Raw genomic sequence first — 22,149 nt, 5'->3', positions numbered from 1 at the left:
GGTTACCTTTTCTCTCCATCCTCACCCACATTTGTTATTTTTGTCTTTTTGTTGATAGCCATTCTGACAGATGTGAGGTGATACCATTGTGGTTTTGATTTGCATTTCTCTGATGGATTAGCGATGTTGAGCATCTTTTTATGTGCCTGTTGGCCACCTATATGTCTTCTCTGGAAAAATTTATATATAGGTCTTCTGCCCATTTTTTTAAAAAATTAAAAAATATATTTTTATTTTTTGGTTGCTCTGCGTGGCATTTGGGATCTTAGTTCCCCGACCATGGATCGAACCTGTGCCTCCTGCAGTGGAAGTGTGGAGTCTTAACCACTGGATCACTGGGGAAGTCCCTTCTGCCCATTTTTTAAATTGGATTGTTTGTTTTTTGATATTGAGTTGTATGTGCCGTTTATGTATTTGGATATTAACCCCTTTGTGGTCATATTATTTGCAAGTATTTTCTCCCATTCAGTAGACTGTCTTCGTTTTGTCAATGGTTTCCTTTGCTGTGCAAAAACTTTTAAGTTTATTAGGTCCTATTTTATTTTTGCCTTTGTTTCTTTTGCCTTAGGAGACAGATCAAAAAAAAATTGCTATGATTTATGTCAAAGAGTGTTCTGCCTGTGTTTTCTCCTAGGAGTTTTAAGGTTTCTGGTCTTACATTTAGGTCTTTAATCCACTTTGAGGTTATTTTTGTATGTGGTATGAGAAAACATCTTAATTTCATTCATTTACACGCAGCTATCCGGTTTTCCCAGAACCACTAATTGAAGAGACTGTCATTTCCCCATTGTATAATCTTGCCTCCTTTGTCATAGATTAATTGACCATAAATGTGTGGATTTATTTCTGGGCTATTTATTCTGTTCCATTGATGTATTTGTCTGTTTTTTGCCAGTACCATACTGTTTTGATTACTGTAGCTCTGTACTGTAGTTTGAAGTTAGGGAGGTGATCCCTTCAGCTTTGTTCTTTCTCAAGATTGTTTGGCTATTCAGTGTCTTATGTGGTTCCATATACATTTTAGGATTATTCTAGTTCTGTGAAAAATGTCATGGATATTTTGATAAATCTGTAGATTGCTTTGGGTAGTATGGTCATTTTAATAATATTAATTCTTCCAATCCTTGAACATGGGATTGCTTTCCATTTCTGTATCATCTTCAGTTTCCTTTGTCAGTGTTTTACAGTTTTCAGAGTATAGGTCTTTCACCTCCATGGTTAAGTTTATTTCTAGATATTTTGTTCTTTTTGATGCAGTTTTTAAATTTAATTTTTATTTTATATTGGAGTATAGTTGATTTACAATATTGTCTTAGTTTCAGGTATATGGCAAAGTGATTCAGTTATATATATATACATATATTCATTCTTTTTCAGATTCTTTTCCCATATAGGTTATTACATAATACTGAGTAGAGGACTTCCCTGGTGGCACAGTGGTTAAGAATCCGCCTGCCAATGCAGGGGACACGGGTTTGAGCCCTGGTCTGGGAAGATCCCACATGCTGCGGAGCAACTAAGTCTGTGTGCCACAAATACGGAGCCTGTGTTCTAGAACCTGCAAGCCACAACTAGTGAGCCTGCGTGCCCTGACTACTGAAGTCCATGCGCCTAAAGCCCGTGCTCTGCAACAAGAGAAGCCACTGCAATGAGAAGCCCGTGCACTGCAACAAAGAGTAGCCCCTGCTCGCCACAACTAGAGAAAGCCTGTGCACAGCAACAAATACCCAACGCAGCCAAAAAAATAAATAAATAAGTAAATTTATTTAAAAGATACATATATATATATATAGAGTAGAGTTCCCTGTGCTATACAGTAGGTACTTGTTGATTATCTGTTTTATTTATAGTAGTGTGTATATATTAATCCCAAACTCCTAATTTATCCCTTCCGCCAACCTTTCACTTTGGTAACCATAAGTTTGTTTTCGCAGTCTGTGAATCTATTTCTGTTTTGTAAATAAGTTCATTTGCATCATCTTTTTAGATTCCACATATAAGTGACATCATATGATATTTGTCTTTGTCTGACTTGCTTCACTTAGTATGATAATCTCTGGTTCCATCCATGTCACTGCAAATGGCATTATTTCATCCTTTTTTATTGCTGAGTAATATTCCATTGTATATATGTACCACATCTTCTTTATCCATTTGTCTGTCAGTGGGCATTTAGGTTGCTTCCATGACCTGGCTGTTGTAAATAGTGCTGCAATGACCATTGGGGTGCATGTGTCTTTTTGAATTATGGTTTTCTCTGGGTATATGCCCAGTAGTGGGATTGCTGAGTCATATGGTAGTTCTATTTTTAGTTTTTAAGGAACCTCCATACTGATCTCCATAGTGGTTGTACCAATTTACATTCCCACCAACAGTGTAGGAGGATTCCTTTTTCTCCACACCCTCTCCAGCATTTACTGTTTGTAGACTTTTTGATGATGGCCATTCTGACCAGGGTGAGGATACCTCACTGTAGTTTTGACTTGCATTTCTCTAATAATTAGTGATGTTGAGCAGCTTTTTATGTACTTCTTGGCCATCTATATGCTTCTTTGGAGAAATGTCTGTTTAGATCTTCTGCCCATTTTTTGACTGGGTTGTTTGTTTTTATGATATTGAACTGTATGAGTTGTTTATATATTTTGGAAATTAATCCCTTGTTGGTAGCATTGTTTGCAAATACTTCCTTCCAGTTCATAGGTTGTCTTTTCATTTTGTTTATGATTTCCTTTCCTTTTACATTTAATTAGGTCCTATTTGTTTATTTTTGTTTTTGTTTCCATTACTCTAGGAGAAGGATCCAAAAAAATATTGCTGCAGTTTACGTCAAAGTGTTCTGCCTATGTTTTCCTCTAGGAGTTTTATAGTATCTCGTCTTACATTTAGGTCTTTAATCCATTTTGAGTTTATTTTTGTGCATGGTGTTAGGGAATGTTCTAATTTCATTCTTTTACATGTAGCTGTCCAGTTTTCCCAGCGCTACTTATTGAAGAGTGTCTTTTCTCTATTGTGTATTCTTGCCTCCTTTGTTGTAGATCAGTTGACCATAGGTACGTGGGTTTATTTCTCGACTTTCTATCCTGTTCCATTGATCTATATTTCTGTTTTTGTGCCAGTACCATACTGTTTTGATGACTGTAGCTTTGTAGTATAGTCTGAAGTCAAGGAGACTACTTCCTTTAGTACCTTTTTTCTTTCTCAGGATTGCTTTGGCTATTTGGGGTCTTTTGTGTTTCCATACAAATTAAAAATTTTTTTTTTGTTCTAGTTCTGTGAAAAATGCCATCGGTAATTTGATAGGGATTGCATGAATCTGTAGATTGCCTTGGGTAGTGTAGTCATTTTGACAATACTGATTCTTTTAATCCAAGAACATGGTATATCTTTCCATTTTAAATGGAATTGTTTTCTTGATTTCTCTTTCTGATAGTTCATTATTAGTGTATAGGAAAGCAACAGATTTCTGTATATTAATCTTTTATCCTGCAGGTTTACTGAATTCATTTTTTAGTTCTAATAGTTTTTTGTTGGAGACTTTAGGGTTTTCTATATACAGTCTCATGTCATCTGCAAATAGTGACCATTTACATTTTCCTTTCCAGTTTGGATGCCTTTTATTTCTTTTTCTTGTCTTATGGCTGTGGCTAGAACTTCCAATACTGTGTGAGATAGAAGTGGTAAGAGTTAGATAGAATGTCCCTTATTTTAGAGGAAAAGCTTTCAGCTTTTCATCACTGAGTATGATGTTAGCTATGCATTTGTTATAGATGGCCTTTATTATGTTGAGATACATTTTCTCTATACCAACTTTGATGAGAGTTGTTTTATCATGAATGGATGTTCAGTTTTGCCAGATGCTTTTTCTGTATCTATTGAGATGATCATGTGATTTTTATCCTTTTGTTAATGTGGTGTATCACATGGCACGATTTGTGGATATTGAACCATCCTCGCATCCCTGGAATAGGTCCCAGTGATCATGGAGTAAGATCCTTTTTATATATTGTTGAATTAAGTTTGCTCATATTTTGTTGAGGAGTTTTGCATCTGTGTTCATCAGTGATATTTGCCTGTAATTTTTTTTGTAGTGGTTTTGGTATCAGGGTAGTGGTGGCCTCATAGAATAAATTTTGGCCGTGTTCCCTTTTCTTTAATTTTTTGGAATAGTTTGAGAAGGATAGATATTAGCTCCTCTTTATATGTTTGGTGGGAGTCCTCTGTGAAGCCATCTGGTCCTGGACTTTTGTTTGCTAGGAAGTTTTTTTTGTTTTGTTTTGTTTTTTTATTACTATTTCAATTTCATTACTAGTGATCGATCTGTTCAGATTGTCTGTTTCTTCCTGATTCAGTCTTGGAAGATTGTATGTTTCTAGAAATACATTCATTTCTTCTAGGTTGTCCAATTTGTTGGCATATAACTGTTAGTAGTATTTTCTCATGTGTTTTTTGTATCTCTGTGATATTGGTTGTTATTTCTCCTCTTTTGCTTCTTATTTTGTTTATTTGAATCCTCTCTATTTTTCTTTTGAGTCTGGCTAAAAACTTATGAATTTTGTTTATCTTTAAAAAAAACCCAGTTCTTAGTTTCATTGATCCTTTCTATTGGTTTAAAAAATTTTTTCTCTCCACTTTATTTATTTCCTCTCTAATCTTTTATCATTTCCTTCCTTCTGCTGACTTTGGGCTTTGTTCTTCTTTTTCTAATGCCTTTAGGTGGTGGATTAGGTTGTTTATTTGAAATTTTTCTTATTTCTTGAGGTAGGCCTGTATTGCTATAAATTTCCCACTTAGAACTGCTTTTGCTGTGTCCCATAAATTTTGGAAAGTTCTGTCTTGAGGTATTTTCTGATTTCCTTTTTGATTTCTTCATTGACCCTTTGTATTTTTAATAGCCTGTTTATTTTCCACGTGTTTGTGTTTTTCCATTTCATAGTCATTTTTTAAAAAATTAAAAAAAATTTTTATTTATTTATTTATTTATGGCTGTGTTGGGTCTTCGTTTCTGTGCGAGGGCTTTCTCTAGTTGTGGCAAGTGGGGGCCACTCTTCATTGTGGTGCGCGGGCCTCTCACTATCGCGACCTCTCTTGTTGCAGAGCACAGGCTCCAGACGCGCAGGCTCAGTAATTGTGGCTCACGGGCCTAGTTGCTCCGCAGCATGTGGGATCTTCCCAGACCAGGGCTTGAACCCGTGTCCCCTGCATTGGCAGGCAGATTCTCAACCACTGCGCCACGAGGGAAGCCCCATTTCATAGTCATTTAAGTATAAACATATTCTTTTTTAAAAAATTAATCTATTTATTTTTGGCTGCACTGAGTCTTCGTCGCTATGTGCGGGCTTTCTCAAGTTGTGGTGAGTGGGGGCTACTCTTTGTTGCAGTGTGTGGGCTTCTCATTGCAGTGGCTTCTCTTGTTTCGGAGTACGGGCTATAGGCACGCGGGCTTAAGTAGTTGCAGCATGTGGGCACCAGAGTGTGTGGGCTTCAGTAGTTGCAGCTCGCAGGCTCAGTAGTTGTGGTGCACAGGCTTAGTTGCCCCGCGGCATGTGGGATCTTCCCGGACCAGGGATTGAACCTGTGTCCCCTGCGCTGGCAGGTGGATTCTTAACTACTGGACCACCAGGGAAGTCCAGTGTCCCCTTTATTAACATTTGTTTTTCATTTTGCTCTTCTGATTGGATGGTATTCATTATTCTATCTTCCAGATCACTTTTGTGTTTTTCTGTATCACCTAGTCTGCTGTTAATACTGTCCAGTGTGTTTTTCATTTCACATATTGTATTCTTCAGCTCTGACTTGTTCTTTTGCTTGTTTTCTAGTTCCTTGTTAAAATTCTCACTGTGTTTATCTATTCTTTTGCCATATTCTGTAAAAATTCTTATTACTATTGCTTTGAACTCTATCTGGTAAACTATTTATTTCTGTTTCATCAGTTTTTTCAGTTTTTTTTCTTGTTCTTTCATTTGAAACAAATTCCTCTTTCTGCTCATTTTAACTTTCTCTGTCTCTATGAAATCAGGTGAAATAGTTACCTGTCCCAATCTTGAAGGCATGTCCTTATGTGGGAACATCTGTATGCAGTCTGCATGTGCCCAGGCTTTGGTGGGAGAGGTTGATCTGAAGTGAGTGGAGGTCCTGGCTTCACCCAGGGTATGCTGGCAGCTATCACCTTGTTGGGGGGTGGGGCTGGAGATTGATGGACTAGATCCAGGGCCAAGTGTGAGCCAGATTTTTTTCTCTGGTGGTCATTACTGCCCTGTTTGGGATGTGGTTGGGTGCCATGGTGCTGGAGTAGAAGCCCTAAGGGCTGGGTCTGAACTGGTTCTGTTCCCTCTTAGTGTGCATCCTCCCCCTCCTGGCAAAGGCAGCTTCATCCCAGAGGGGAGCAGCGCTAGAGGAAGAGAGGTTGGAGCAGGCACTAGGTGTGGCCCCAGGCATGCTGGGGCCCTTGTGAGAAACTGGCCAGAGCTCCAGGCAGTCTCAGTTTGCTTCCTCCGCCTTGTTCCCCGGAGTCAATAAGTATGTGCATGTGTTCTTCGTGAGCGGAGTCTCAATTTCTTAGAGCTCTCTTGTAAATATTACTGGTTTTCAAACCAGCTAAGGGGACTTGTCTTCCTGATGTTGGACCTCAGGGCTAGGGTGTCAGATATGTGGTTTGAATCCCTCATGCCTCATGGAGGATCTCCCAGCCCATGATATCTCTCTCCTCTTCTGTGTCCCATCCTAAGTGTGTGGGTACCGACCTGATCACCTTGCCTCTCTTCTTCCCTGACTCTGTATGACTCTTTATAGCCTTGGTTGTAGGAGAGTTCTTCTGCCAGTCCTGTTTGTTTCCAGTGAGATTTGCTGTACATGTAGCTATATTTTTGATGTGTTCTTGGCGGGGAGGTGAGCTCAAGTGTCCTCCTACTTTGCCGTCTTGATCTCCTCCCCTTTGGGTGGGATGGCCATTGGAGGGGGCAGTGCTTCTTGGGTGCTGGTGATATTGTGCTTTTTCATAAGCATCCTTATTCACTGTTGGGCTGCACCCTGCAGGCATGCAAGCCCTGTACCTGCCCAGCCTCAGGACCAAAGGAAGAGCCCAGAGTCAGCAACCGAGACATCAATGGTTTAATGGATGGGAGGGTCTTACGTGTCTGAAGCAAGGTCCTGGAACAACACCCGACCGTGTGTGGCAGACGGTGGGCAGGACATGGCAGCAGCCTTCACTCCTAGGGGGAGGGGGAGGTTACCAGTTATAGGGGGAAGTGGCATCTGGTTGGCTCATTGGTTAACAAGGAAACTAGCAGAGGGGCATTCCCCTTACTGTCCCTTTGGTAGGCTACCATTGTGGAGGCGTTGTAATCTAAGTATTAGAACAATCACTAGCTGGGGTGGGAGCAAGTATATAGGCATGTGAGTAGGGTGTAGGTGAAATAGGCACTGGTCCAGCAGGGGATGTACCAAGAGCAAGAGAACAACTATCTTGGGTGGCCTGATCATACATTTGCTGACCATGAGAGACGAGTGAAAACTTCTAGTTTTTAGTAAGCTTGTTGTCTGTATGTGATGAGTCAGCATGGTGTAGAGCACTGGATCTGAGTTTTTGTTTTGTTCTGCAACTTATAGTTTGACTCCCAGTTTCCTCATGTATAAGTAGATGATAGTCCTGTCTTAACTACTTCATGATAGGCTGTGGTAGTCATATGAGATAGTACATAAGTGGAAGCTTTGAAAACTGCAGAAAGATATGTAAATATTGGTCTGTGTTACTTGGTTCCTTGTCTTTTTGTTTTAGAATTTAAATTTGGCTTTTGTAGCTTAAAAATAATTTTAACCTTAAAAATAAAAGTGTTGGCAGCAATTTAAATGCAGTGTATTTTTTAGGGTTCTCCAGAGACAGAACCTGAAGGGTGTGTGCGTGTGTGTGTATGTGTGTGTGAGAATGTGTGTGTGTGTTGTATGTGAGAGAGTGTGTGGTGTGTGTTGTATGTGAGAGAGTGTGTGGTGTGTGTCACACACACACATACAATATATATTGAGAGAGAGAGACAGACAGACAGACTGACCTCTTTTAAGGAATTGGCTCACACAGTTACAGAGGCTGAGAGATTCCAAGATCTACAGTTGGCAAGCTGTAGTTCCTTATAGTCCATATCCTAAGGCCTGAGAACAAGGAAAGCCAGTAGCCTAAGCTCCAGTCCAAAAGCCAGTAGGCTTTCACATAAGCCTAGTGGATGTTTTTCTCAGAGTCTGAGGTGGGAAAAGACTACAGTGTCCCAGCTTGAGGGCATGCAGGCAGGAGGAGTTCCCTCTTAACTCAGCTGTTTTGTTCTATTTAGATTTTCAGTTCATTGGATGAGGCCCACCCACATTAGGGAGGGTAGTCTGCTTTACCCAGTATACTGAAAATGTTAATTTCTTCCAGAAATACCTTCACAGTCACACCCAGAATGTTTGGCAAGTTGACACAAAATGTCAGTCAAGTTGACACAAAATTAACCAGCACATGCAATATAAATTTGTATGTGACAACAAAGTAATTCAACCTCCCTTATTATGCTAAATATTTTTTAAAGATGAGGTCTTATTCTTTTAAAAGGGTTTTGAAATTTGTTAGAGAGAAAATAGAGGAAGTCTTCTGACCAGAGATGAATATTCTACTTTAGTTCTGTTTATTGAAGTTCTGTTTTTATTTTGAATCAGTCGGTGCTATAAAAACGTGGTTTAGTTTTGAGTCTCACGAGGACCACTTAACTTCTTCTATATTTATTTTAATTTCAATTAATTTTTTCGAACATCTTGATTTACTAGAGACAGAAATGTCTTCAAAACACTCTAATAGAACAAACCTGCACAGCACAAAAAGGAACTGGAATTAGAGCAGGGAGCCATTGTGCAGAGAGAAGGAAACATATATTTTAAGGGCCTTCTATGTGCTGATTCTGCTGAGTACTTATATCTTTTATCTCATTTATTTAAAAAGTACTGAGATCTTGGAAGGAGAAGGAAATCAGAGTAAAGTTAGATGCACAGCTGGTTGGTTCCACTTTCTTCTGTTGAGATTAGTTCTTTTTATTTGCTGACTTAGTGTTGTGAACATTGTGTTTCCGTCTTCTTTCATTTTTAGCTCTTGTAGACTGGGAATGTAATTTCCAGCCCTGGAGTCATCATGGTGCCTTAGTTATTAGTCTTCCCCCAGGCTACATAACTGGTATATGTATATACCAAATTGATGAATATTTTATTAGGTTTTAAAATATATATATATATCTCAGTTCTGTTTTCCCTATATTTTAGTATTTTTTCTTTCAGGCTGGGCAGCCTGAATTCCTATAGGGGCTAGTAAGTCACAAGTTTTTTTTTCTGTAACATGCACAATGGATAAGTGATATGTCCCTTCATTTAGAATGTCAGACTTTAGCGTCAGGTATCATGGTTAAGAGCATGGACTCTGGATCCACTTACCTGTGTTCAGTCCCTGCGTTCCTACTTATTCATTGTGTGACTTTGGGCAACATATCTCTTTGTGCCCATGTTTTCTAATCTCTCAAGTGGGAATATCGATCATGTCCATCTCATAGATTGTTAATGAGGATTGAGTTAACATTTGTATAGTGTTTAGAACAGTGCCTGGCACATAGTAAGTGTTACAAGTGTTTGTTAAATAAATATTCTGTTAATATTTTAAAAATGTAAATTCATTATGCTGTTTTCTTTAAAGCAGTTGTTCTCAATAAGGTAATTTTGCCTTCTAGGAGACACTTGGTACTCCCTGGAGACATTTTTGGTTGTCACAGCTCAGGGTATGGTACTGGCATTATGGAATAGAAGCCAGGGATGCTGCTAAACATCCTGTAATGCATAGGATAGCCCTCCACAGCAGCAAATTATCTGGCTCAAAATGTAGGTAGTGTCGAGGTTGAGAGAACCTGCTTTAAAGAAATCATTATTTGCTGGTGATTAAATAAATAAAACATAAAATCAACTCTTTCTTATTGGAAACTTTTATTTTCCAAAAATCTAGATTTGTTAGACCCTCTAGAAATAGTCTTCTAGGAGAGTTAACGATCGAGCTCTGGGGCTAACAAAGACTGCTAAATTAAAGTTTGGTACTAAGGCTAAGATCATGGGGTCAGCCCCTTTGAGGGCCAATTAGCTGTGTTCTGTTCCATAGCCATGCAATCCTCATACCAGTCAACCATTTGTGTGGCAAATGTGCAGCATTAATCACATGGGGAAAGAGATAAGGGAGAATAAAGGAATTAGATGAAATGTACATAGGCCTGATAGATGTTTAATAGTGATATTTTAATAAAGGGAAACTCCTAAATTGGGGGCCTGTCATTATAATTTTGCATCAGTCTTCAGTCTGTAGCCTTTGTATTAGTCAGGTCAGTCTCCATACTTGCCCTCATGAACTATGCTTAATGCTGTCTCTGACTTTTGACTTATGCCTGGAATGTTCATAAAGATATTTGTCTATGTTTTCTTCTAGATACTTTATTGTTTATATTTTGCAAATTTAAGTCTGTGATCCATCTCAAATTAACTTTTGTCTATAGTGTGAGGAAGGGGTCAAAGTTAATTTTTTTGTTCTACACAGGTATCCAGTTCATTTAGTACCATTTATTAAAAAAAAAAAAAAGATACAATTTTAGAAGTAGGGAAAAAAGAACTCTATGTCATATTTTTAGTGTTGACCTTTTATTTTTAAACATGATGATTTGATATACATGCATACCTCAGAGATACTGCAGGTTCAGTTTCACAATAAAACAGCCACACAATAAAACTGCCACAATAAAATGAATGTGGCAACAAAGTGAATGTTTCAGTTGTACCTGAAATCTACCTTCTTAGCATATTTTCAGTATTCAGTACGGTGTTACTAACTATAGTCATTGTGCTGTATATTAGATCTGTTAGATTTATTCATCCAATATAACTACATAACTATAACTACACCTTTGTATCCTTTGACCAACATTTCTTTAGTTTCCCCCACCCCCTCAGCCACTGGCAACCATCATTCTGCTCTGCTTCTGTGGGTTTTTAGATTCCACATATAAGTGAGTTCATGAAGTATTTGTCTTTCTGTGCCTCGTTTATTTTACTTAGCATTATTTCCTCCAGTTTTATCCAAGTTGTCCCAAATGACAGTATTTCCTTCTTTTTTAAGGCTGAGTAATCCATTGTGTGTGTGTGTGTGTGTGTGTGTGTGTGTATATCACAAGGATTTCCTTTTCTCCATACCCTCACCAACACTGACCACCTTTTGTATTTTGATCATAGCCATTATAACAGGTGTGTGGTGATAGCCCGTTGTTTTGATTTGCATTTCTCTGATGATTAGTGACATTGAACATCTTTTCGTGTACCTGTTGGCCATTTGTATGTCTTCTTTTGAGAAATGTGTGTTCAGGTCCTTTACTCATTTTTTAAATGGTTATTGTTTTTTGTTATTGAGTTGTTTGAGTTTCTTCTGTATTTTGGATATTATTCTCATCAAATTTTGCAAGTGGTTTGCAAATATTTTCTTCCATTTTGTAGGTTGTTTCTTCACTCTGTTGATAGCTTTTTTTTTTTTTTTTTTTTGCTGTGCAGGAGCTTTTTAGTTTGATGTAATCTCATCTGTCTGTTTTTGCATTTGTTGCTGTGCTTGTGGAATTATATCCAAAAAAGTATTGTTCAAACCAATGTCAAGAAGCCTTTTCTCTATGTTTTCTTCTAGTAGTTTTATAGTTTCAGGTCTTACATTGAAGTCTTTAATGATTCTGAATTGTTCTGTGTATATGGAGTAAGATAAGGGTCCAGTTTCATTCTTCAGCATGTGGATAACCAATTTTCCCAGCACCATTTATCGAAGAGACCGTCCTTTCCCTGTTGTGTGTTCTTGGCACCTTTGTTGAAGATCCTTTGACCATAAAATGCATGCATTTATTTCTAGGCTCTCTATTCTGTTCCTTTGGTCTGCATGTCTGTTTTTATGCCGGTACTATGCTGTTTTTATTACAATAGCTTTGTAGTATATTTTGAAGTCAGGTATAGTGCGTTGCCTCCAGCATTGTTCTTCTTTCTCAAGATTGCTTTGGCTAGTCACATTTTTTTGTGATTCCATATGAGTTTTAGGATTGTTTTTTTCCATTTCTGTGAAAAATGCATTTGGAATTTTGATAGGGATTGCATTGAATCTGTAGATGGCATTGAGTAGTATGGACATTTTAACAGTATTAATTCTTCCAATCCATGAACATGGACTGTCTTTCCACTTATTTACATCTTATTCAGTTTCTTTCATTAATGTTTTAAAGTTTTCAGTGTACAGATCTTTCACCTCCTTGGTTTAATTTATTCCTAAGTATTTTATTGCTAATATAATTGTAAATAGGATTGTTTTCTTAGTATCGTTTTTAGATTGTTTGGTGTGACTGTGTAGAAATGCAGCTGATTTTTGTATATTGATTTTGTATCCCACAACTTTATTGAATTCATTTATTAGTTTTAATTTTTTTTGGTAGAGGTTTCAGAGTATTCTGCAAACAGAGACAATTTTACTTCTGCCTTTCTGATATGGATACCTTTTATTTCTTTTTCTTCACTGGTTACTCTGGTTAAGACTTCCTATACTAAGTTGAGTAAAAGTGGTGAGAGTGGGCACCTTTGTCTTGTTTCTGGTCTTAAAGGAAAAGCTTTCATTTTTTTACTGTTGAGTTTGATGTTAGCTGTGGACTTATATATATGACCTTTTATTATGATGAGGTTTATTGTTCTTTTTATCTTGAAAGGGTTTTGAATTTTGTCAAATGCTTTATCTCTATCTACTCAGATGATCATGATTTTTATCCTTCACTTGGTAATATATTGTATCACCTTTGTGTTTTTTGTTTTTTTGCGGTATGCGGGCCTCTCACTGTTGTGGCCTCTCCCGTTGTGGAGCACAGGCTCCGGACGTGCAGGCTCAGAGGTCATGGCTCACGGGCCTAGCCGCTCCACGGCATGTGGGATCTTCCCGGACCAGGGTACAAACCCGTGTCCCCTGCATCGGCAGGCGGACTCTCAACCACTGTGCCACCAGGGAAGCCCACCTTTGTTTTTTTAAAAATAAATTTGTTTACTTATTTATATTTATTTTTGGCTGCGTTGGGTCTTTGTTGCTGCTCACGGGCTATCTCTAGTTGCAGTGAGCGGGGGCTGTTCTTCGTTGCAGTGTGCAGGCTTCTCACTGTGGTGACTTCTCTTGTTGTGGACCATGGGCTCTAGGCACACGGGCTTCAGTAGTTGTGGCATGTGGGCTCAGTAGTTGTGGCTCGCAGGATCTAGAGTGCAGGCTCAGTAGTTGTGGCGCACGGGCTTAGTTGCTCCATGGCATGTGGGATCTTACCCTACCAGGGCTGTGTCCCCTGCATTGGCAGGTGGATTCTTAACCACTGCGCCACCTGGGAAGCCCCGATTATTTTTTTTTTACTGTTGAATTTTGAGAGTTCTTTATAGATTCTAGTTCCTAGTCCCTTTGTGCATATGTGGTTTGAAAATATTTTCTCCAGTCTGTAGCTTGTCTTTTCATCCTCTTTATATGGATACTGCTTCTTTTCTTCCTTTGTAAAGGATGTTTTAAATTTTGATAAAGTCTGATTTTTCAGTTTTTCCTATTATGGGTCTTGATTACTGTAGCTATATAATAAATCTTGAAATTGGGCAGACTGATTCTGCCTACGTTATTCTTCCTGTTGTAAATTGTTGTAGATCTTCTAGTTCCTCTGCCTTTTCATTTAAACTTTAGAATAATCTTCTCTATATCTACAAAGAACCTTGCTGATATTTTGATAAGAGTTAGGAAGAGAGCATTCAGTCTTTTCATCATTAAGTAGAAATTAGCTGTAGTTATCAACTTGACGAATTTGCCTTCTGTTCCTATTTTTGTGAAAGTTTTTGTCATAAATGGGTGTTGAATTTGGTCAGATGCGTTTATATTGATTTATATAACCATGTGATTTTTCTTTTTAGCCTTTTAATATAGTGAATTACATTGATTGATTTTTATAAATTGAACCAGCCTTGCATCCCTGGAATAAAGCCCACTTGGCCATGGTATATAATTCTCCTTATGTGTTGCTAAATTCTATTTACTAATATTTTCCTTTTTAAAAAAATTTTTTATTGGAGTATAGCTGCTTTACAATGTTGTGTTCATTTCTACTGTACAGCAAAGTGAATCAGCTATATGTATACATATATCCCCTCTTTTTTGGATTTCATTCCCATTTAGGTCACTACAGAGCACTGAGTAGAGTTCCCTGTGCTATAAAGTAGGTTCTCATTAGTTATATATTTTATACATAGTATCAATAGTGTATATATGTCAATCCTAATCTCCCAATTTATCGCCCCCACCATGAGGGTTCTTTTGTATGTGACAAGTTTTCTTTCCTCTTACTGCTTTCAAAATTCTCTTTTTGTCTTTGATTTTTGAGAATTTGATTATAATGTGTCTAGGTGAAGATCTCTCTTTTTTCTTTCTGTTTTATTGAGATAATAATTGACATCCAGCACTGTGTAAATTTAATATGTATAGCATAATGGATTGATTTACATACATCATGAAATGATTACCACAATGGGATTAGTGAACATTCATCCTCTCAAAATTAATGAAATAGAAAAAGAAGAAATAGAAAAAGAAGAAATAGATCTCTTTATAATTAATTTGTTTGGGATTCTTTGGGCTTCATGGATCTGGATGTCCATTTTCCTCTCCAGATACAAGAAGTTTTCAGTCATTATTTCTTTAAATAATCTTTCTGCTCCTTTTCCTTTACTTGTTCTGGGACTCCCTCAATGCATATGTTATTTCTTTTGGTGGTATCCCATAATTTCCATAGGCTTTCTTCATTTTCTTTCAATATTTTTTCTTTTTGTTCTTTTGCCTGGGTAATTTCAAATGACCTGTCTTGAGCTCACTGATTTTTTTTCTTTGGCTTGATCAAGTCTAGTCATTGTGCTCTTTAGCTCCAGAATTCATGCATCCCTCCCTCCCTTCCTTCCTTCCTCCCTTCCTCCCTTCCTTTCTTCCTTCCTTCTATCTCTTTGTTTAACTTCTCATTTTGGTCATGTATTGTTTTCCTGATTTTTTTTTTTTTTGTGGTACGCGGGCCTCTCACTGTTGTGGCCTCTCCCGTTGCGGAGCACGGGCTCCGGACGCGCAGGCTCAGCAGCCATGGCTCACGGGCCCAGACACTCCACGGCATGTGGGATCTTCCCGGACCGGGGCACGAACCCGTGTCCCCTGCATCGGCAGGCGGACTCTCAACCACTGCACCACCAGGGAAGCCCCTGTTTTCCTGATTTTGTTTTAGTTGTCTATCTGTGTTCTCTTACAGCTCACTGCAGTTCTTGAAGACAAGTATTTTGAACTCTTTGTCTGGCAGTTCATTGATCTCCATTTCTTTAGGGTTGGTTACTCGTGTTTTATTTTGTTCCTTTGTTGGTGTCATGTTTTCCTGAACATTCGTATTTCTGTGGCCTTGTTTTGGTGCTTGTTCATTTGAAGAAGTAGGCACCTCTTCCAGTCTTTACACTTGGGCTTCTGCAGTGAAAGCCAATGAAAGCCATTGGGTGGAGTCTGTGGATGGGTTTGCTGCTGGAGTTTTCAGGTGGGCTACTCTGGTCCCTGGGGGTGGATTTGAAGCCTGAGTTCACTGGTGTGCACCTTATACTTGGGTCTACCTGGGCAGGCCTGGTGTTTGGGGCTTCAGTTTGGGGCTTGAAACGGATCCATGGGGTAAGCCTGGAGCCTGGTTTCTTGGGGTTTGGCATGGCACTGGGATAGTCCTGGAGTCTGAGTCCATGGGGGTACTTCTGAATCCTGGATCTGTGTGGCCTGGCCTGATGCCTGATTTTACTTGGCAGGCCTGGAACTGGGGTTTGTGGTGAAGTTGGGCGCTCACTTCATTCTTCTTCCTTCTTTGGGTGGGTGTCTCTCTGCATGCTGAGTTGCCTGGGGTTGGAGGTTGGGTGATGTGGGTAATATGTGATTATTTTTCATACCCTCTTCAATGCATCTTTTCTTATTTCTCCACTCCACCTGGGTGCTTTAATCTCTCACCTGGAATCCTTACCTCTTGTGAAGGTATTTTTGCACATGAGTATTTGTTCAAATTGATGTTTCTGCAAGGGGATGAGTGCTGGAAACTGCTATTCTGCCATCTTACTGATGTCACCTGTGTCATTTAAGTCAACCTCTTTATCTAATAAATGAGGAAGATGAAATCTAAACAGCATTGAAATAAGTAGCATTCATATAAATTGTTGTAGAACTAAGAGTAAAAATCATATCCCCTGATTATTTTATACTTTATCATGCTGATTATGTCTATTCTCTATTCAGATCTTTTTCTATAATAATTAATCCACACTTTCTCATACTTATTCCCCTTCTACCAGTTTCATAAATGTAACATGTTTGTTGCAGAATGTCTAGAAAATACCCAAAAGCAAAAAGAAGATTAAAATAATCTATTACCAGGATAACCAGTTCATAATGTTCTAGTGTTTGTTCCATATGTTCATTAGAAAATATTGTTTTGTAGTCCGTCTTATCACTTTAAGTATTTTGATTCATTTTTTTCCTGGTCATTATATTGTCTTCAAAAGCTATATGAATATAAATAAATAAATACAAATATATATTTTTATCATAGTATTATTATATACTTTGTTGTTGAGCTAAATGTATGCATATTTGGAAAATTCGTATGGAATTTATTGACATGGAAAAAGCATATGAACACTGCAACATTTTTTGCTATACAATATGATGTTTGTGAAGTTGTTGGATGATGTCTGGTAATGATTTTATAAATGTGTTCATGTGCCCTTACAATTCCTACATGGCTAGTACAGTTACTTTTATGTTATTTGGTTAGATCAGTGCTTCTAATCTTTTTTCACACTATAGCATGCTGTGATGTACATAGAAAATGATAATAATTGTGTGGCACTCTAGGGAAAACAGAGATGATTATCACCTTGCTCTGTTACCCTAGTCCTGGCCTGGCTACCCAGACTGTTGAGAGGATCAGTCTTTTGGCCACTTGTAAACCCTGGTTGGAAGCTCTGGGTTACAGCACAGTGTGAGTAAGGTCTTAGGTTACTTCTCATGTGTTGTGTCAGATTTTCCCTGTTTCTTACAGTAGACTGTACAGTATGATTTACCAATACTGCAAATATGTACAATTTATCTACCTTACTGTTAATGGACATTTAGGTGTTTTGCAGTATTTGTAATTACAGATAGTGTTATGTATATGACTTTTGATGGAAATAAGCAGTTATTTCTCTTGGATATATACCTAGGAGTGAAACTGCTGGATCATAGGATAAGTGTACATTTAGTTTCATTAGATAATAACAGTTTTCTGAAGTAAGTATGCAGTTTTACATTCCCACCAGCAATGTGTGAAGTTCTAGTTACTTCATTCCTGACAGTGCTTTGCATTGTCATTTCTCCTTGTTTTAGACATTCTGGTGTGTGTGTGAGTGATATTTTATTGCGCAGTTTTCTGAATACTAGTGATGCTAAGCATATTTCATATGCCCATTGGCTATGTTGATGACTGCGTTTTTTCTTTAATTGAACTTTTAATTTTGGGATAATTGTAGATTCTTATGCAGTTGTAAGAAATAATAGATTCCCTGTGCTCTTTATCTGGTTTCTCCCAGTGGTATCATCCTGCTAAATGATAGTAAAATATCACAACCAAAATAATTGCCATTGATATAGTCAATATACAGGACATTTCCGTCAACACAAGGATCCCTTGTGCCCTTTTATAGCAATACCACCCCTCCCACCTACCCACCTCCTCTTAACCCCTGGTCACCATTAATTTATTCTTTATTTCTATAAATTTGTCATTTTATGTGTTATGTAAATGGAATAGTATAGTATGTAGTCTTTTGGGATTGGCTTTTTTCATTCAGCATAATTCTCTGGAAATTCATCAGTATTGTATCAGGTATCACTAGCTTGTTCCTGTTTATTGCTAAATGGTATTCCATGGTATGGATACACCTCGGTTTTTTAAACCATTCATCTCTTAAAGGACATAGGAGTTGTTTCCATTTATTGACGATTACAAACAAAGCTGCTATAAACATTTGTGCACGAATTTTGGGTGAACGTACGTTTTCATTTTTCTAGGATAAACATTCGGGACTGCAATTGCTGGGGCATATGATAGTTGCTTGTTTAGTTTTTATAGAAACTGTCAAACTTTTTCAGAATGCTTTTGCCATTTCACATTTCCCCCAACAAATGCATGAGAGATCCAGCTTCTCCGTATCCTTGTCAGCATTTGGTGTTTCCAGTATTTTTAAATTTAATCATTCTGGCAGTTCTGTGGTGATAGCTCATTGTGGTTTTAATTTGCTTTTCCTTAATGGCTAATATGCTTATCTTCCATTTGCATATTCTCTTTGGTGAAATATCTGTTCATTTCATTTGTATTTTCTAATTGGATTGCTCATTTTTTTACTGTTGAGTTTTGAGATTTCCTTCATTCTAGATACTAGTCATTTGCTGACTGTGTAGTTTACAAGTATTTTTTCCCATTCTGTAGCTAGGGTTTTTATTCCTAACAGGTCTTTCACAGAGAAAAAGTTTTAATTCTGAAGTGTAATTTATAATTTTTCCTTTTATGAATTGTGCTTTTGCCTAGCCTTAGATCCCTAAGATTTTCCCTGATTTTTTTTTCCCCTAAAAGTTTTGGAGTTTTATGTTTTAGATTTATGTCTCTGATACATTTTGAATTAATTTTTGTATAAAGTGTTTATAAACTGTGAGACTTTGGCTGAGGTTAATTTTTTTTTTTTTTTTTTTTGCCTGTGGATATCTATTTGCTCCAGCACCATTTGTTGAAATAGCTATTTTTCCTCTATGGAATTGCCATTGTACCTTGTCAAAAGTCAGTTGGATATATTTGTGTTGATCTATATATAGGTTCTCTATTCTATTTCATTAATCTATTTGTCTATCCTTTTGCCAACATCACAAAACCTGATTGCTGTAGCTATATAATAAGTCTTGAAATTGGGTAGACTCATGCCTCCCATTTTTTTCACTTTTTCAAAGTTGTTTTAGCTTTTATAGTTCCTTTGCTTTTCTATATAAATTTCAGTATAATCTTGTCTACATCTACAAAACCTTTTCTGGAATCGTAATAGAAATTGTGTTAAACCTGTATTTTGCTTTGGGGGAAAATTGACATCTTTACCATATTGAGTCTTCCTATCTATGAACATTTATTAATCTGTTCTTTGATTTCTTCCATCAGCATTGTGTGTCTTTCAGTATACAAGTCATATACAAGTGTTGTAGATTTTTCCCTAAGTATTTCGTTTTTTGAGGAGTTATAAATTCTATTGTATTTTTAATTTTGGTGTCCATGTATTCATTTTTTTTATATAGAAATACAACTAACTTTTGTATGTTTATCTTATATCCTTTGCCTTTGCTAAACTGCATTATGAGTTCTAGGAGGTGTGTGTGTGTCTGTATGTAACTTGCTTGGGAATTTCTGTGTAGACAATCAGGTTATCTGCAAATAGGGACAGTTTTTTTTTTCCTTTCCAGGAACAGAGGAGATTTTTTTTCTGTAACTACTTGAATATATAACAGAGTACCATATTCTGCCCATTGTTGAGTCTAAAATGAAAGAGACATTACATTCTAAAACCTGAAGATACTAGGAGACCATTAGAACTGAGGAGATGATTGAGGATCCAGGGAGTAATTGAAAATGACACCAACATTTTGTTTCTAAGTAATTGGGTGGATGTGGTACTATTACTTGAGGTTAGAAAATCAGAAATAAAAGCATTTTGGGGAAGTATAATAAGTTCTACTTTGGACATTCTTTTTTTTTTGATGTCTGTGCTATGTCTTTATTGACATGTCCAATAGACATTTGAAGTATGCATTAAGAATTTAGGGGAGGGACTTCCCTGGTGGTGCAGTGGTTAAGAATCTGCCTGCCAATCCAGGGGATATGGGTTTGATCCCTGGCCTGGGAAGATGCCACATGCCTGGAGCAGCTAAGCCTGTGTGCCACAGCTACTGAGCCTGTGCTCTAGAGCCCATGAGCAACAACTACTGAGCCCACAACTACTGAAGCCTGTGTACTCTAGGGCCCACGTGCCACAACTGCTGAGCCCACGTGCTGCAACTACTGAAGGCTGTGCACATAGAGCCTGTGCTCCGCAACGAGAAGTCACAGCAATGAGAAGCCTGTGTACCACACAAAGAGTAGCCCCCGCTCGCTGCACCTAGCGAAAGCCTGTGTGCAACAACGAAGACCCAATGCAGCCAAATATGAAAAAAAAAAAATAGAAGGGGTTATATTGGAATTCCTACTTTGACATGATAGATGATGCTGTGGGAGAGATTGTATATAGAATGAGTAGAGATCTGAGGAAGAAATGCTAACAAAGGAATAGCACTTAAAGATATCATGGGAGAATGAAAACAATGAAGTCACAGAAACCATAGAAGCTTCTCTTTTGTCAAAGTTTTACCTATTTGTCAAGATCCATCTTCTGGGCATTATTACCTGTCCAGGCCCATCTCCTTTTTGGTTATTCCCTAATATGTATTTCTGTAGCAGTTTCTCCTTCTTCTAGTATAGCATTTACCACACTGCCTTATTGTAGTTTATTGTTTATATATCTATTTCCCTATCAAGTTTTTATGTTCCTTGAAGGCAAGGATTAGATCTTATTCATTGTTGTTTTTCCTGTGTATGACATAGTTCTTAATAACAGCTTGTTTAATTGAATGAAGTAGGAAATTATCAGAGGCTTCTAAGTGGTAGAGTAAGAAAAGAACTGAGAAGAGGCCATTAGATTTGTTGATCCCTGACCATAGGGAAGCTGTTATGTCTAGAATGGTGAAAAGTGAATGCAGAGTTCTCTGGTCTTCCTTTTCTCAAGTCAGTCTTGCCATTTCTTACATTCCCTCCCTCATTCCCTAATTCTGCCCCCTTAACTTTTGTTCCTTTGATATATTGTTTCATCATGATAGAAAAGCATTTCTTCCTGGTCACCTGTGAGAATTATACTGTTCTTCCTAATCTAGCTCATATCCCCTTCTCAGTGAAACTGAATGAATGAATTTCTCTGGTTTTTATCATTGAAATTTTCTAGTATCCAGGCTGATAGTATCTGTAATGTAGTTTTGTTTTAGCATTCAATTTCTATTTGATTGGACTTTAGTTTTTCCATTTAAACATATATTTTATTTTTCAGTATAAAACTTTTTAAAAATTTTTTATTTATTTATTTTTGGCTGCGTTGCGTCTTTGTTGCTGCGCGTGGGCTTTCTCTAGTTGCTGCGAGTGGGGGCTACTCTTCCTTGCCATGTGCGGGCTTCGCACTGTGGTGGCTTCTCTTGTTGCGGAGCATGGGCTCCAGGCACATGGGCTCAGTAGTTGTGGCACATGGGCTTCAGTAGTTGTGGCACATGGGCTCAGTAGTTGTGGCTCACGGGCTCTAGAGTGCAGGCTCAGTAGTTGTGGCGCACGGGCTTAGTTGCTCCGCGGCCTGTGGGATCTTCCTGGACCAGGGCTCGAACCCGTGTACCCTGCATTGGCAGGCAGATTCTTAACCACTGTGCCACCAGGGAAGCCCCAGTTTAAAACTTTTTAAGGCATTATAAATATTTATCTCAATGTTTGGGGGTTATTTATCATATGATCCATGTTGTAATTTCTAGGTGTTTATTTTACCCATTACACTTTCAATAAATTAAAGTGTCTTCTGTCCCAGAAATTGAATTTTCATAGAGGAGCCAGTAAAATACTAGAGTTTTTACTTTAATTTTTAAATACATGCTGTTATTTCAGTATCTTCCACATAAGAACTAACTTAAGTGGGAAAAGTTGGTTATATTAAACAAAAGAGCCTTTTTTAATTCTTTTTTTCCAGATTGCAGCAATTCTCCGGAAACGAAAATTAGATTATTATTTACACAAACTGCTCCCTGAGATCCTACAATCTGCTTCATTTCTGACTGCTAATGGGGCCTTGTTTATGGCTTTCTTTTGCATTTTAAGGTTGGTACACATAATCACAACTGGTGGTTAATACAAATTCCTTTGTTGAAACTGAAACAAACAG

General features: G+C 37.8%; 1 protein-coding gene across 3 annotated transcripts in view; it reads left to right on the top strand.

The window, feature by feature from the left end:
• Window positions 1-22,149, top strand: part of TMEM135 (transmembrane protein 135) — a 243,989-nt gene that overhangs the window by 13,767 nt on the left and 208,073 nt on the right. For all 3 annotated transcript variants that reach the window (XM_029206795.1, XM_029206794.1, XM_029206793.1), the window contains exon 2: window positions 21,958-22,085. In XM_029206795.1, coding sequence (XP_029062628.1) covers window positions 21,958-22,085 — 128 coding nt within the window. The remainder of the gene's footprint in view (window positions 1-21,957; window positions 22,086-22,149) is intronic.

This window comes from Monodon monoceros, unplaced genomic scaffold, assembly GCF_005190385.1.
Source record: "Monodon monoceros isolate NGI ecotype Baffin Bay Population unplaced genomic scaffold, NGI_Narwhal_1 Super_Scaffold_7, whole genome shotgun sequence".
Classification (NCBI taxonomy): Eukaryota; Metazoa; Chordata; class Mammalia; order Artiodactyla; family Monodontidae; genus Monodon; species Monodon monoceros.
This window is presented reverse-complemented; position numbering and strand designations above follow the sequence as displayed.